General features: G+C 44.7%; 1 protein-coding gene across 1 annotated transcript in view; it reads right to left on the bottom strand.

Moving 5' to 3' along the window:
- The window catches only part of Col22a1 (collagen type XXII alpha 1 chain), a 236,740-nt gene that overhangs the window by 161,628 nt on the left and 61,846 nt on the right, over window positions 1-13,266 (bottom strand). Inside the window, exons 8-12 of the mRNA XM_028773262.1 lie at window positions 9,467-9,547; window positions 8,207-8,323; window positions 7,273-7,317; window positions 6,135-6,197; window positions 4,371-4,409 (exon numbers count right to left, since the gene is read on the bottom strand). Coding sequence (XP_028629095.1) covers window positions 4,371-4,409; window positions 6,135-6,197; window positions 7,273-7,317; window positions 8,207-8,323; window positions 9,467-9,547 — 345 coding nt within the window. The remainder of the gene's footprint in view (window positions 1-4,370; window positions 4,410-6,134; window positions 6,198-7,272; window positions 7,318-8,206; window positions 8,324-9,466; window positions 9,548-13,266) is intronic.

The raw sequence follows: 13,266 nt of genomic DNA, 5'->3' as shown, positions 1-13,266 counted from the left end.
CAAATTTTGTAGTTTTGATTCCAAGCCTAGACTTGCACTTCTCTGTCCCATGATTACACGAGAGACAACATCTAGTAAGACATTACTCATACACCGACACCCACTTGTCAGATCCCAAGCCTCAGGGACTTTGGCACTTCATTGAGCAAGTGTAATTACCAGATAACAGATGTCTCTTGCTCTCTTGGAGAGCTGACTGCCATGGCTCATTTCGAAATGCCCCCAGCTAGAGAAACTATACCAGTGTGATACTTCATCTATCTGGCAACAAGCATGCCAAACGAACCCCTCTGAGAAAAGTGTTAGGAACATTCTAGACAGAGGCCCTCAAAGTGAGAGGATTCTGGGCCAGTCCTACAGTAGTACAGCCTGGAACCCGATTAAGCAGACATGTTCTGTCACCCACAGAATGTCCAGCTCAAAAGTTAAGCTAAATGGTGTGTGCATGAATCCTTGGAGATAATAAGGAATTATAAGCTGTTGCTACTGCTACTGCTCTTACATGCCATTTACATTATTTTAGATAAACTGAAGGAAGGACTGGACCTTTACACTGGCCTCTATGAGATCCTTTCAGTGTACACTCTCTCAGATTTCTGGGGTCTTAGATGCTGCAGAACTCCTCCTCCGGGCAGGAGGGACACCAACACGGGAGAGTTCTGACATGGTGCAGCTGCCAACCTCCTAGGATAAGAACTTATTAGTGCCAAGGGTGTAAAAGATGTCATTTGGTATTAAAAACGGAACACTGCTGGTGTAAGAGTCATTATATGTAATGCTCATAAGCTCTTTTCATAAATATAATTATTACTTTTCATTAGTTCATTTAATCCTTGCAAAAACCCATCTGGTTCTAATATTACTGTATTTGCCAAGCCACAGAGGAGAAAAGCCAGGATTAGAGAAATGAAGTCATGGTCCCTTGTCATGCAGCTGCTAAGTGGCTGAGCTAAGGTCTGAATCCGGTAAGTCTATGCCTAGGGTCCTCCCACCTGGCCTGACTGAACACAGTCTAGCAATCCAACATTTTCCTTTCTCATATAGGCCCTCAACCTCTGGTTTGAAGCCCTTGGTCTTATGACTTTGCAAGCACCTGAGTGTCACATGAAGGGAGAAGAAAAATTGATGACTTTCTCTATTCCCTTTTAGCCCTGGGCTCTGAGATTCTTGAACCCAAATGTCTTCTAAGGTGCCTTCCAGCACCATAGAACTAAAGTATCTTGGTTTATTCTTTCAGTATTTGCCCTCAGCAAGCAAGGCTAGGTGAAGGCATATAAACAAATTTTTTCCTAAACCCTTTTAATTTCTGTAAAAATAGTAGGAGAAACTTGGCCATAGCCATCCAACTCAATAATCACATAATGTTATCTTCTTGTTCCAAAGCTCTACAATGGGGAATCATCTAGTAAAACAAATGATTTATATACAGAACAGTTTAAGGATCAAGAACTCGTAGATAACATTTCATTCAGAAGGGAACAATGAATGGCCATGTATGTACTAGAGACACACAGCCTCAGTACAATAACCTACCAGCTCTATGATCTTGGACACAGTCGAGCCTCTCTCAGAATGTTTGAAAACTAAGGACTGGATTGTGACAAAAGGGTAGTTAAAGGGTTATGTCAGGAGTTTTCCCATTACACGCTACTGTGCCTCCAGACAAAGTCCAATCAGCATTCTAGACAAGACCATCACATTAGTCAATAGCTCTGCTCTCTGTACAGCTGCCAAAACTAACAATACCTTCTGCTACTAGAAACAGCATGTTAAAGGTGAACCCATTATTCCTTGCTATATCTTGCGATTCTCCTTTCTCAGATAGCCCTTCTCTGAGACACCACATGCCAACCTAGCTGGAGAATTTAGAAACAACAGTAAACTATTTCAAATGGTCCAACATGCTGCAGGTCCAAACATCATGACCTGGGAAGATTTAACCACCGTCTTGTGAAGATCACCTGCTGGTTCCTGAAAACGTTTTCTTGCTTATGCATGTATATGATGGGATTGTAAAAGAATCTCCCTTGGGGCCCTCTCATAAGGACACTGATTCTACTCATAAAGTTTCTATCCTTACAATGGCATCACATTCCAAGGAGGATTTTGAAATGTGAGATTTTGAGGGAGCAAATATCCAAACATAAATGGTTCTGGTATGGATAAGTAATGTATGATTTGGGAAACTCTGGACACTATTCTAGAAGAGAGGTATCCAAATGATATCCACACATGGCAAGCCTCTGTCTTCATTGTACCCTACTTTACAGCCTTTCTTCCACAAACCCTTGTCACTTTGCAGTTTCAAATAGGGCCTGCTTTGGCAATACCCTAAGGGTGACTGCATTAGGCCAAAAGGGCCCATTTCTTTTACAGTGTGGACAGTTCAAGCTGGGTGTGCCATGTTGGGGTCAGAGAAGTAACAGCATGAACATAGGCCTATATGTCACTGGCATTGTCCCCAGAGTCAAGTGAGAATGTCCCTTTAGACACTGACTGTTCCATTAGCCACACAGTGATCAGAGTGACTGCCTTGGTGTGTGTGTGGGCATGTGTGTGTGTGTGTTTGTGTGTGTGTGTGTGCATGCATGTGTGTGTACTTTTTTGTGTGCACATAAAAGATAGAACTATATATATACACATATACACATTAAGTATTGCATTAATTTCTCTTTCCCTTTCACCACCTAGATTGCATATAATTTACAGAGTTTTGAAAATTGGCAAAATATTCTATTTCCGGCTACTCGTTATTTTCCTAATCGGGATTTTGCACTGTGGGGCTTGACTGTATTATTTATGTGTAATTTTCACACTGTGTTCCCCACATCATCATTTGTTTCTAGTTCCATATAAACATTATTCACACGTTTTTGTTTCTAGTTCCATATATACATTATTCACATATTTTGAGTCTCACTAATAAAATCTGTTTGGGTATATAAGCATACATTTCTTAATGCTTCTTAGAGTAAATGCAGAAGGAAAATTACTGATGGGCTCTCTCTAAACATCTCTTCATGTTCTCATAGATCAGGTCCTGTATGACATAACCATCCCTACACCAGGGGATGATATAGCCCATCCCAGGGTACAGCAGCACAGACTCTGCCCTCATAAGACCCAGATCTCCAATGACATCAGTGACATACATGTCCACTGTGAAGTCTCATGGATGCCTCTCAAGGGCAATTGCATCATTTTGAGCACATTAATAACAAACTCAGAGTCACCAGTGGTGTGTCAGTGCTACATTAATGGAAGAAAAGCACTTCCCCATGGAGTAATTTAACTAAGAGTGACCCCATATTTGACTCCTCTACTTCTCTCTCCCTGTGTCATCTGCAATCTCCTGTCTATTATATTAATCTGCCTCTATGCCTGTCTGACCACTGTCTAGTCAATCTCTCTGTCTCTATGTGTGTCCCTAACAAAATGGGCTTTATTCGGTATTTATTCAACAGCACAGAAAGCATCACTAGGGTAGGAATAGTACGTGTTACAGAAGTCTTAACAGTTTTACAAGGGATGAAGTTACTGAGTCCAACTGGCCCCAAGGGCTATCAGCGATTTCTGGATGTTGTCTTCAACATTAATTACAAATAGTCATTTTATATGGTTGATTTCAATGTATTCCTCTTTCTCTCATGTATTATCATAATATGCACACGCAAATAAATTACTCTGGATCAGGAGCGCATTCTCCTCCAGCCCTCTGTCTGATCAGTCACAACACATCAGCTCTATCCCTCAGTCCCATACCCTTTAAGTCACCCCTTGACTCATTCTCAGATCTCTCTGGATAGTCCCCTTTCCTAGCTCTCTGTTCTTGCTGAGCATCCTCAGCTTCCTGACCACACAGAGACTTTTCATTTGTTCCCTATCACAGTGCACAAACTCTAAACATGTTTTGATACCTGATGCCCTATCTGGTGGTCCTCAAGTAGTTTTTCTGGCTTTGTCCCCATTCAGCTGGGTACCAGGAGTTACTCTCTGTCCTAAGCAGTGTAAGGCAGTTTCATATGAAGCAAGTTCTCCTCCTGTTCTACTCTCTCCTGGGGAGTCCTGTCCAGGCCACTACTTCTGAAGCACTGCTAGAGCAGTCTATTTTCCAGTACACTGTTCGATGAGACCCCAAGACATTCAGTCCCTCTCCCTCACTTCTCACAACCACCATTTCAAGAATCAGCCTGCTCTCCCCCTCCTGCTGTGTCTGTCTTTGCTTCGACCACCCAACTCAGGGAACACACTGAAGGCAGGCCTGCAGACAAGGGGCTTCTTCTCCCCACACAAATCTATAGAAGGGTAATGTAGTTACACATACTTCTCACAAATTCACCCATGGAGAAGAGCAATAAAGGGAGGCTCACCTTCTCACCCTTTTCCCCATGCATGAAGGGTCCTCTCCCCTAGAGAAGGAAAGCAGAAGGCACAGGGTTAGTGAGGGAGCGTCTCTTTGCTGTGGCATCACTCGAACCATCGAGCAACTACATACTACCTAACTACATACTATCTCATCAACTCTGCCTGACACCTCTGAAAAACATGGGCTGTTATTCACTGCAGATTCTCATTTGTGTCCCCTCATTTAATTTCCCAATAATTTAATATTATAGATACGATTTGTTGTTTTCATAACAACCTTATTGGGATATGATTTGCATACCTTATAATTAACCTGTTTAAAGCAACTGATTAAATGAATTTAATTTCCTTACAGAGTTATACAAGAATAATCACAATCCATTTCAGGACATTTTCCCCATTTCCCAAAAGAGCCCAGCCCACTGGCAGCTGCACCCATTTCCCATTCCCAGCCCTAGACAAATACTAACCAGTTTTCCATTGTAAACAGTTATAATAATGTTCCCCTTAATGACTGCCATCTCTCACTCAGCAAAGTCTTCTACGATTCACCCACATTGTAATACCCCATAGCACAACTTCCCTGGTTGCAGACTAATACAGGAATGTTCAGACCCAGGACACTTTACTTACTCATCCTTTATATTATGGCCACTGGGTTGTTTCCACTTTATTATTAAAAGAATGACACTCTGAAACTGTGAGCTTACGTTGTTCTGTGAGCATTCACTTGTGTTTCTTTTGAGAGGGACTGAATAGCTGTATAACATGGTAACTCCATTTTTAGGCTTTTGAGAACTACATGACTGTTCTCCCAGAGGCTGCAGGATTCCCCAGCAGCAATGTGGGAAGGCTCCCAGGGTGCTGCATGCAGGTTGCTCTGGCTTTCACTGGGGATAAAGAACAGAAGGTTGCAGCCACTGCTGTGGAATTGTCTGTTTCTCCTTTGAATTCTACCAATTGTATGTTACGCATCTTGAGGCCCTGCTGTCAGTTGCTTATGTTTATTACTAAGTATCTTAAAGAAACTTTAAGGAACTGACTTTTGTATCCAAAGCTATCTCCTTCTATGAACTATTCTGACCTAAAGTCCATTTTGTCTGATAATGGTATGATCATCCTAATGTTTTGATTTCTAATTTAAAAATGTATATTTTCAACCCCCCTCCTCCTTGTGTGTGTGCTGTCTGTGTGTGTGTGTGTGTGTGTGTGTGTGTGTGTGTGTGCACTCTTAGAGCTAGAACTCAGGGCTTTGTGTCTTCTAGGCAAGGACTCTACTACTGAGTCACACTCCCAGTTCTCTGTTTGTACTCTTGAATGTAAAGTATATCTCCTCTAGACAGGATGGTAACCAGATATTTTACATCCTGCCTGAAAATATTTTTAGTTGATCTATTTAATATACTTATTAATAATGCTATTATTGACAAAAGTAGATTTATATCCATTAGAATAAGTATATGAGGTCTTCAGAGTATAGAGGACACTGCAAAATGGCTGGTTTCAGGCATTACAAAGGTACAACTTTGGAAGAACAGAACTCTGGGGATAGACAGAATGAAAGGAAAGGCAAAAGAATACTATGGTCATGTCCAGCAGGTAAAGAAGAGAAGGCTTCATCCCATGACTCAGATACACTCAGTGGCTACATCCACCAGGATGACACCACTTGCCAATCAATATGACCAGGCTGGGATGCAAGTGGGAGCTCTGGGACTCCTACACCAGTCATGTGGCCCATTGATATAGAAAAGCAGCTTCTAACTTACAGTGTCTCCTTTTTCTCCCTTGGGTCCAGGAAAACCCATTAATCCAATGGGTCCTGCATCTCCCTAAAGAGTTAAAAGCAAAATGAACATTAGGTCAGATCCTCCCCAAAGCTCTCCTAGATTTCTGTTATCACAGGCTGCCCACAGCCAACCTTGCCCCAGTTCCCTAGAAGAACTGAAGATATCCTGAAGTTATTCTGGATGACTGAATAATGAGGTCACCTGTTCTATCTTGGAAAGGAAAGAAGCACCAAAGTCAAATTCCCTCATATTCCTTGAATTTATTCACAAATCATAGGCCCTGCCAGGCCTGAACATTTGCTTCCAGGGCCTTTGTGTGAATGCTACAACAATCCTTTATCCTGGTGTCAACCTGCTGTGGAAAAGGCATGTACTAATACTGTGGCATATAAATTCAACACCAAGAAAGACAGGAAGCAGTAAGAATGAGAAGCAGAGAGGCCATAGTGGGGCAGGAAGGGGGTTGGTATGGAGAGAAGAGTACAGTATAGTATTTAGATATGATGAGCGAACTCTAGGCGTATATGGAGAAAGCAGGAACAGGAGGAGCCAAGAGACATACATACCCATCTCCATGTCTCCGCCACCATACTCTAGCCCCAGACAAAGTATTAGTTGTGCAAAAGCAAAGAAGCCCCCTCCCCTATGCAATGACCTCCCACCTATCAGTGTTCCAAGACCAAAACATAAAGAAGGTAGCCTGTTGGAGAATGGAGGAGGAGTAAGAGGCTACTTGAAACCAAGGAACTTTGGCACAAGAAATTAATACAGTTTACACAATTCTAATAACTCCTAAATCCCATGTCTTAAATGATTCTGGAACCAATCAGCTTGCAAGGATCGATGCAGAATGAACAGACTTGGGAGAGATGAGCCTGTTAGAGCACATGAGTTGTCGGACTGAGCCTGGGCAATCCTGCCCTCCTGTCTATACATTTTCAGGCTGAGAGGTGCAGTTCTGGGACGGTTGGCTTGAAACTCATGGCATTTGTTCTTAGTGCAGCATCATAACCAGCTCCAAGGCAACCACAAGGGAGGCAGGACAGTGCTCTAACAGACCCCTGCCATGATTCCATGGAAGTTAAAGCAAAGAACACTATACCATGCAGGTACTGACCTTCTGACCAGGGAGCCCCACAGGGCCAGCAAAGCCCCTTTCACCCTGCAGGAAAAAAGACAAGAAGAAACAGTAAAGCCCATAAGTTAATTCCTCCCATCTTTCATATAAGTTAAATTACCACTCCATGGGCTGGAAAACTAGTCTTATGCTAAGTCAGGTTGGTCAGAGAGTGAGCAGAAAATTGCTGATGTCTGCTGAGAGTCCTGCTCTCCAAATGCAAACCTGCAGGGATAACGTCACCATGAGTTGGATTAAGACACTGAGGGTATTGATCCAAACATACTGTTCCCAGATATTTCTGCTCCTTTCCTTGCCAACCCCATAACAGTGTGTGTGTGTGTGTGTGTGTGTGTGTGTGTGTGTGTGTGTGTGTGTGTGTGTGTAAGGTCACAGGTGTATAGAGAAAAAGCAAATGAAAGCTTTGGGTACAAACCAAGAATTTAAATGTGTCGAGTGGAATAGAGGTATGACTTTCACAAGCATGAAGCACTTCTAAAATTCAAAATGATGTCCAAACCTTTATTCATAAACACATATATACACCCCACATGCACATAATGACATATATTCAGATTAGGGAGTGTGGCTAAGCAAAGGAAACAGCAAAAATGGGGATCACCTAAGTAACAGTCAGAGAGAACCCAGTAACAGATTGTTAGCTGCAGGAAAACAGTAATTACATCTAAGCCTGAGAATCTCCCTTCCCAGTGTGAACAAAAGGTAAGAAACAGACACTCCAAGGAACATAATGGGGTTCTGAAAGCCACTGTGAGCCTGGCGCCATCCTGGCCTGCTAGACCAGGTGTGATGGGAGGCTCCCACTTTCCCTCACTGGCAGAGTGGTCCTGCCAACCGACCTTGCCTGCTGCCCTCAGCTCAGATGCTACAAGCTGGGAACTGAGGACAGACTATGGAACTTAGGGTGGACTACCTTTTCTCCAGCTGGGCATGAGCAGTTGATGGTCTTCAAGAACCCAATCTGTTCACTCCCTGGGGTGGGCAACTGTGGAGGCGCAGGTGGAGGCTCTGTCACCACAGTCACCTGACACTGGAAGGAAAGGTCAAAGAATCAGAATCTGACTGTCCCCTGGTGAGGATCATGATCACTGGGACTATGAAGGGCCTGGGCAAAGGAAAAATACCTAGAAGCTTCAGAGGATGAATGAGTCAATAGGATACATCTGACAGCAGGTCTATGGGTCTCCTAAGGCCTTAGTGTGGATAGGCTAGGCAACCAAGCTCTAGATACTGGCCAGCTCATCAACCTGGAGGAACCACTTAGCTACGTTGGCCTCAGTGTTCACCACATAGGTTGGAGACAAGGATGTTTCCCTTATCAGCTTCTGAGTCAGAGTGAGATAACCTAGGGAATCTTCCATTGTACAATCTCACACCCATACACTCCCTATCCTTACCTTCCTATTCCAACTTTCCCTATATTCTCTCATCTTCTGTTGCCGTCTTTCCTTCCTTCTCCTTCTCTCTCTCTCTGCACCCTTATCCAGGTACCTCCATATCCCAGCCCCTGCATATTATAGGAGTGCAGAGAAGAGCACAATATTGGAGCTCTTACTGTATCCCCAACCCTGGACTGCCAGGCACTGAACATGGAGCTCACCCATGAGCCCTGGGAAGAAGGTTCCATTCCAATCTCATATTTCAAGCATAATTTGGAACTAGGATTTGGTAGAGAAACAGGGAGGAGATGGTATCTGAGACATGGGTGATGAGGTCAGAGAGGAGCAGACCCTGCAGATAAAAGCCTAGTGGGTCCAACCCTCGGTTCTGAGGCCTTTAGCATCCTAACCGTGCCATCTTACTGCATATCCCAAAGCAAGGTAGCTTCCTGTCTTCTGAGCACTGACTGCATCGATCCACTGTGATCTCCTTATAATGCCCTCCAATCTCTAGCTTCCAGGCTTCCCCAAAGCTGGGTCATATCACTTGGCTGGAAGTTTTGGGGTCACCCTGACTGAGGCACTGTTTAACTTGGTTTCCCCCAGCTCACACTACATCAATGGTTAGAAATAAAACATGAACCCAGAATACACACACACACACACACACACACACACACACACACACAGAGGGCCCAGTGCCACCCTAGCCCAGATTGCTAATTCCCAAACCCTGAACACCTCACACTTCATACGCCATAAGTATCTCGATCCCACTCAGAACATCTGCTCACCGGGCCCAATGGGATGTCACAGCAAGTCTCCAGCTCGGCATGTCTCGAGTCACAGTAAATCACAATCCGCTGCAGGTCAAACTAGAGAACAACATGAGGAAAGAAGAAAGAGCTGGAATCTTCATGGTATCAGACTGCCTGCTTGCTCTCAGAATTCTTCCAAGCCTGTGCTGCACTGCTGGGCTGCATGGGAGGCACTGCATTGTGTACTCAATTGCCATGCAGAGAAAACTGCCCTTGCATGTTTTCACTGTACATGGATCACGGCCTTAGCCAACCCTCCAACCCCCATTTCTCTGCACTACAGCCTGTGTACCTGGAAGCAAGCTGTAAAGTGACTATACACCTGGAATCTGTCTCCTTTCTGGGATGCAGACTTCTAGTCAGAGAATGGCCTGCAGAACCATTGCCTTGAGTGCTAGCTGAGGATATCACACAGTAAATAAAATTCAGCAAACTGCTGCCCAGGCTCCCATCCACAGTTCACCATGTTTGTTTGTTTGTTTTTGCCAGCTCTCCTTTCTGAACTGACCTGGGCAACTCTAAGCAGTACAGCCTCTTTCCTGTGCACTCTGCCCTTACAACTCCATTGCCCAGAAAGACCCCTCCCTCTCGTTGTTGACAGACAGGCTGCTCTCAGCTTCCACCTTCCTCTTGCTGTCCAGGCTCAGGCTCACCACTCCCACTCACTCTGTCCATCTTCCAAACAGTACCTGGCTTGCAACACCACTGTGCATTTCCTTCATTCTCTAAAACCCCTTTCCTCTGCAGCAATAAAATTTCTGGAACCTGTGGGGTGAGGATCTGCTCTCTCTTTTCCCCAGCTCTAGAGCAGCCCCTGACACAAGAAAGATGTGACCCAGGCATATGATGAGCAGCTGAAAGAACCTTTAGCAAGAAGAACTGATAGGGGAAGGGCTCTCCCTGTGTGGGGCTAGGAGGGGTCTGTGTGACTTCAATCCTCTGCTTCTACCATGTGCTCACTAAGGCACATCCCCTCATTGACTCGCTTCAGCACGACAAGAGCAGATCTACCCATGTCTATTTCATTTCCTGTAGAGACAACACTCCAAACAGGAAGAAACTGACAGAATGCATATTTTTGACGTTGAGCAAGGCCAGTCTTCGGGAGATGGCCTGCTTTCTACATTAGCTGTGAGCCACTGACAACAGCTTGGCCATCAGACAAGGTCATATAGAGCTGAGGTTGGGAGGGGCCCCCAAATTCCACCACTGTCTATGATGCCTGTTACTCCAGGCACCTTAACTCTTCCTGCGCACTGTCTTCCCAAGCCCCAGAAGTCCCACACGTTCTATCCTGGGCCCTATTCCTGTCTGAGAGCCATACATAAATTCAGTCCACAGCAGCTGTGGGCTCAACTATCTCAGGGTTAGCTCATGGTTCCAATCCTCTCACCATATCCCACATGCAGGCACTCATCTAAGGGCCCTTTGCTAGCTCAGGTGTGGAAACAGGTAATGAATGACTGAGAGCATGAGCCAGGGCCCACCAAGCTGAGTCTAATGTTCAGCTTAACTCAACTATCATGAAGTCACATCAAGTCTCTGATCCTTCATTTGCCCTTCAATGAGATGTTGTCACGGAGCTATAGAGGGGACTAAGGGGCTCAGAGGGCACAGTGCTTGTCCCACATCAAACTTAGACAGGCTGAGGTCTCTTCTCACCATATCTAAGGCCCCAAACCATACAGCCATAAGTGTTCTTGCCCATGCTATTGGAATGATATAAAATATATTGACTCTTCTTCTGGGCATTTAATATAAAAACACAGCTAGGGATGACTGTCAGAGGCCCAAGATTCCTTGATGTCAGATACCAACAAAACTTTCTCACTAATAGAGGGAAAGGAGGGGAATGAGACGTCTCTCCACTTAAGGAACCATTCCCACAGGGACACTTCCTGGCTGAGTATGATGACCAAATTCAAGAGTCAGAGTAGGACCCAGACCTCAGAACAAATAATAAGTACTGAGCTGAAAGAAACACTGATCACTGGTCCCCTTATGAATTCACAAATTAGAGCACGTCCTTCCATCTCTGTGCCTGGCTTTGCCTCCTAAGTGGCACAAAGTGATATCATAGCACCGTGATGTGGCACGGAGCGAGGAGCCCAGAGTTTACTATGACTATACAAGGACTCACTGCCCAGAGGCCACCAGCATCTTCACTGGATTCACAAACCAGAGTGGAGGGTCAACCAAGCCTATCCCACACTCTAGTTCTTTACTTAAAAACTGGACCATGGTTATATGTCTAAGATTGGCTGATTTCACAGCAGTGAAGAGAACAGCCTGATAATGTTCATGAGGCTGATCCCTGATGAGGATCCAGATGTAGGACCAGTGGGAACTTACCAAAAGGCAGAGTGCATGTTAGAGTAAATCTCTGAGTTCCATAGCCCATGGAAACCTCTCCCAAGACTCTGGAGAGAGGCAGAGGCCTGAAAGAAACAGCCAGGAAAGGGAAAGAGAAGCCTAGAGCCTCTGGAAAGGGACAGAGAAAAGTCTCAGTCTCAGGGTTGTCCAGCAGACACCAGTCTCAGAACCTAGGTCCTACACCTAGGAACAACCCTCTCTATTCCCACCATGGGTCTGAGTAATGACCGACTCACCAGCAGCAGCTCACTAGCTCAGCAGCTGACTCTCCAAGAATCCCAGGCTGTATTCTAGCCCTGCACCCACACGCTGCCCCTGCACACTGACCCAACTAAGATTCCTGTCTCTCCTATCTTTTCCCAGCTGGGCTCAGAGCACTCAGGATCCCTCCTTCACCTCCCCCTGTACCCCTTTCTATAATAAGCAGAGACTCCTCAGGTACAGCACTTGCCTACTTTAGCTGTTTTTGGCCTGGTGTCACCCGTGGGCTAATTTCCAGGATATATACAGTAAGCCTTGGACTTGTATCCTCCCTATCTCTTCCACCTGTGCTTCAAGCATCTATCCTCTGGCACTGCTGCTCACAAATAGGCATGTTCTACCTTGTAGCCTTTTCCTGTATGTATAAATTAACCTCCTTTAGGAAGCTACCCATATACTTCTCTCAATTCCCCCCTTACAGCCACCACACCTTGTTTAGTTTAGACATCTAGCCATAAGGTTCCATAATACATAATACCACTGTCTACTGTGGAATTTACCTAAGTACACTGAATGATCTCAACTAGTCTTCCTTCCATAGAAATCCAGGGTTTGTTAAATTCACATATCTGTTTTATAAATTCAGGCTCAACGAAACTGTCTGCCTATAGTCTTATCAGACAGGCAAGCCTATACAGAAGTCAGAGAAGCAGCATCTATCATGATGGAGCTTGCACTGCCTCCAACATACAGTAAGCACCAAATGGGTCTTCTAATGCTGCTGCTGCTGCTACTGATATGGCCTGGAAGGACCAGGTTGCTATGGAAAGGATACAGGATTTAAACCTGAAAGCCCCCTCCATGTTCTCCCATCCCAAGATGGTGTGGCACCACCTGAATATGATTTGTGGTTCTGTGTATTTGTGTGTATTGGGTGTATGTGTATTTGACTGAACTCATCAAAGTATGATTGTCTCTTGGCACCTGAAGAAACATGTCCATACCAAAATACAATGATGCTCAGGTTCTTTATTTTAATGGACTAGTGTTTGCATGTCAATCTTGTGCTCCCTTGGAGGCACCAGTATCACCAGTGTCCAGCAGAGAGCCTAGCAAACAGAAGAATCTCAATGTATATACAACAAATGGCTCAATGAGTGAGTGAGTGAGTGAGTGAGTGAGTGAGTGAGTGAGTGAGTGAG

The sequence above is a fragment of the Grammomys surdaster genome, unplaced genomic scaffold (assembly GCF_004785775.1).
Source record: "Grammomys surdaster isolate TR1022 unplaced genomic scaffold, NIH_TR_1.0 224, whole genome shotgun sequence".
NCBI lineage: Eukaryota > Metazoa > Chordata > Mammalia > Rodentia > Muridae > Grammomys > Grammomys surdaster.
Note: the sequence above shows the minus strand (reverse complement) of the source record. Positions and strands in the feature narration are given on the sequence as shown.